The 3,746-nt window shown below is 66.0% G+C and overlaps 2 protein-coding genes across 2 annotated transcripts; one reads left to right on the forward strand and one right to left on the reverse strand.

Moving 5' to 3' along the window:
- Window positions 1-171: 171 nt before the first annotated feature.
- On the reverse strand, window positions 172-903 carry EMIHUDRAFT_360403 (hypothetical protein; the record flags this gene model as incomplete). The annotated part of the gene is made up of 2 exons (XM_005756393.1): window positions 565-903; window positions 172-278 (listed from the first exon to the last, which is right to left on the reverse strand). Coding segments are annotated over exons 1-2 (381 nt in total), but the record flags the coding sequence as incomplete, so codon positions are not given.
- A 571-nt stretch (window positions 904-1,474) lies between these two features.
- On the forward strand, window positions 1,475-2,289 carry EMIHUDRAFT_69287 (hypothetical protein; the record flags this gene model as incomplete). Its single annotated transcript, XM_005756394.1, has 3 exons — window positions 1,475-1,606; window positions 1,724-1,899; window positions 1,977-2,289. Coding segments are annotated over 3 exons (621 nt in total), but the record flags the coding sequence as incomplete, so codon positions are not given.
- Between the last annotated feature and the right edge of the window lie 1,457 nt (window positions 2,290-3,746).

Raw genomic sequence — 3,746 nt, forward strand, 5'->3', positions numbered from 1 at the left:
ATTTGGAGGGCCTGAAAAGTTTAAGGTGTTGCTGCGCAAAAGGGTGGGGAGCCGCGGCGGCGCCGCAGGCGCGGGCGCGCAGTGGAAGCACGCTAGCCATACATGTTCACGCAGAGAAGCTGACGGTCGGGGTCGTGACGGCTCGAGGGTGCGCACACTAGCGGCCGGACGCCTCACCCGCGGACGCCTCACCCGCGGACGCCTCACCCGCACGCGCACCCTCCAACATCGCCGCCGAGCCCAACGCCCTGCCGTCAATCTCGACGAGCGCCGCACACCTGCGCGGACAGTGGGCAGACGTTGCCGCCTTGTGTCCTCGTGTGCCCGGAAAGCCTCGAGCCGGCGCGCACCGGTGGCAGCGCAGGATGAGGCGGCAGCAGTGGAGGGTTGGGGCGCATTTGAAGGCGCTGGCCCCGACGCGCCATTAACTGGGTCGGGGTGGTTCCTCACCCCTCTGGTTTCAGTCAAGCGGGAAGAGTCTGTGCAAGGGGGGCGGATGGGGCTGGCTGCGTCACCTTGGAGCATGAAAGGTTCCTACAGTAAGGCTACTCGAGTACGCAGCACCTTGGCTTGGCCCCCGAGCGGGGAGGCGGTCGACGACGCGCAGCATGGCGGTGAGCGCAGCCTGACGACGCGTCTTGATGGACGGATCCTTCTGCCGACTGACCAGCTTCGCCCAATCCTTGATCAGCGGCTTCGTCACCAACATGCGCTCGAGAGGCGGAGCAGCCTCGATGCGATCCAATTCGGTAGCTATCTTGTAGCGCAGCGCATCGTCAAAAGGAAGCTTGTTGCAGGCGTCGCGCGCCTCCCCGAGGTCACGCAGGAAGCTCTCCATATATGTTGCAATAGCCCCCGGCTGGTTGGCTACTGCAGTGCTCCCGTAAAACGTCTTCGCACCAGGCTTGCGGCCCCCGTCCACGGCGCAGATCACGCAGTTCGTGCACGGTATTCGGATTTTGCTATTTGCTCGTGTGGGGGTATATTGCAGATTTGTCAATGGTACCGCGTCTGCGACGCGGGCGCCTTGCGAGCAGAGCCCTTAGCCACCCTTTTATGTCTTGCGCGGTCAAAAACTTTAGGTAAGAGCCACATACATTGAAAAAACACTGCCGGCACTTTCGAAGAAGTTTCCGCTCGAGCCCACCTCCGGTACATCTCTTGAGCATGAACGTCCAGGAGACACCCTCCACGGACGTCGAGATTGGAGGCATCCGCACGCGCGGCTCCTTCCAAGCCGGCCAGAGTGAGACGCGCGTACCAATCACGTTCAAGGATCTGAAGGCGCCGCGCTCGCTACTTGCACTGCGCCCTCGCGCGCTCCCTGCGCGTGAGGCCCCTCCCATGCGTCGCCTCGCAGTATTCGGTGCGCACTAAGAAGGAGGGCACCAAGGTAATCCTGCAGGGTCTCACCGGCCACTTTCGTGCCGGCCGGCTGACCGCCCTCTTTGGGAGCAGCGGGTGCGGGAAGACATCCCTGATGGACGTGCTCGCCGGGCGGAAGACGACGGGCACGATCGTGGGCGAGGTCCGCTTCAACGGCGCCACGTGCTTGAAGAAGAACATCAAGCACCTCTGTGGCTATGTCGAACAGTTTGACAATCTCGTTGAGGCGCGCAAAGCGCCATCGATATCAACTGACACCTCTATTTAAAATATCGCCAGGGCCCACACGCAACACAGTCGAGCCGCGCCTCGCTCACACAGTCGGTTGTGCGGTCAGGTGCTCAGCGTCGAGCAGATGCTCATGTACACCGCCGAGCTCAAGCTGCCCGCGCTGACGCGGGCGCAGAAGCGCGAGCGGGTGGAGGAGGTAATCGCGCAGCTGCGTCTCGAGGGCTGCCGCAAGACGGTCATTGGCGGCGAGCTCGTCAAGGGCATCTCGGGCGGGCAGAAGAAGTGCGCCGTCATCCGCCCTCCCGCCTCAGTGGCGCGGCACAGCGCCCCACGACACGTCCGCGGCACGGCCGTCGCAGGCGTGTCAACATCGGCCTCTCGCTCATCACGCGGCCGCCCGTGCTCTTCCTCGATGAGCCAACGACCGGCCTCGACTCGGCGATGGCGGACGAGGTGTGCGCAGTCATGTCCCTCCTCGCCGCGCAGGGCCGTACCGTCGTCGCGACCATCCACTCGCCGACTGCGAGCGCCTTCTCGCTCTTCGACGACCTTCTCATGCTGCGCGACGGGCAGCTCGTCTACGCCGGAGAGTGCGGCGACGCCGCCGCCGACTACTTTTCGAAGCGGGTCGGGCTGCGGCCGCTCGAGATGGGCGAGTCGATGCCGGAGTGAGCTCGCCCCTCCCAGAGATGCGCTGGGCCCACCCGGCTCCCGGACAGCAGCTCTAGGATGCGAGCTCACCCGAGACCACCCGAGGCCACCTGAGACCCCCCGAGATCACCCGAGGTAGGTGGCTGGTGGACGCGATGAGCCCGCACGCAGTCGTCGATGACAAGCTCCTCTCGCACAAGGCGCGACCTCGGGAAACCTTGGGCTCACCTCAAGCTCACATCGGCTCAGCTCGGCTCATCTCGCGCCTCCTCCCACAAGGCGCGCGCGCTCGCCGCGAAGCGGGCGCGCGGCTCGGCGGCCGGCGACGCCCTCGCCACCGCCACCCTCGCCGCAACCTTTCGGGAGAGCGACGCCTGGACCAGTCTCGAGGCGGAGCTGGCGCTGGCGCACGGCGACGGCACCAAGCCGCCGGTGGCGGTGCCGGCGCACTTGCGGCGTGCGTCGCCGCTGAGGGTGCCGCCTCCCCTCGAGCGGGCAGCGGGAAGAGGAATGGGCGCCCGTCGGTGACGCGTCCGCGGCTCACTCTCCAGGCGATCCTCATCCTGCTTAAGTACCGCGCGCTGACCGACTACCGCGACCCCGTCTACTTGGGGCCGCGCATCGGCGACAAGCTCGTCTTCTCGCTCATCGTGCTCACGCTCTACCTGGGCGAGGGCGGCGAGATGGCGCCCGCAAAGGTGCGAAGTCTCGAGCAATCTCTAGCCGTCTCGGGCCCTCTCGGGCCCTCTCGGGGGTTCGAGAGAGCGCCTGCAAAGGCGGCTCCACTTCGGCGAGATGGCGGCTAGGCCTCTCTCCACGCAGTCCCGTCGCTGACGCCGCGCGTGGCGGGTCCCTCAGGTCGCGGGCGTCACTGGCATACTCTTCATGGTGACGGCGCTCTGCGGCTACGGCGCCGCCTCGGTGGCGCCCTCGCTCGCCCTCGGCTTAGTAGGGCCCTCGCTTGACCCTTCTCGGAACCTTCCCCCGCGCAGGTGGTGCCCTCGCTCGTCCTCGACCGGCCGCTCTTCTACCGCGAGACAAACGATGGCTGCTACGGCCCCTTCGCCTACTTCACGTACAAGATCATCCAGGAGCGCCCCCGCCTGATCCTCGCTGGCCTGATCCTTCCTTGGCCACCGGCCTAGCCCTCGCCTGGCCCGCGCTGCCAACCCCTCACGTCACCCTTTGCCCCGAGGACCCTCCCCTCGCCAAGTCGCCGACCGGCGGCGCCCTCTCGCTCTGGTGCCGCAGGAGGGCTTCCTGTGCGTCTTCACGTCGCTCCTCTTCACCGTCGTCATCTTCTGGGGCGTGCAGTTCCAGGGCAGCTTCTTCATCCTGATGCTCTCCTACTACCTGGTGACAATGATCTCGATCGCACTCGCCTATGCCATCGCCTCTCTCGCGCCGACGCTCGAGGCGGCCTCCGCGATGCTGCCGACTTACGTCACCACGGTCATGTTCGTGGCGGGGCTCATCAT

The sequence above is a fragment of the Emiliania huxleyi genome (genome assembly GCF_000372725.1).
Source record: "Emiliania huxleyi CCMP1516 unplaced genomic scaffold EMIHUscaffold_97, whole genome shotgun sequence".
Classification (NCBI taxonomy): Eukaryota; Haptophyta; order Isochrysidales; family Noelaerhabdaceae; genus Emiliania; species Emiliania huxleyi.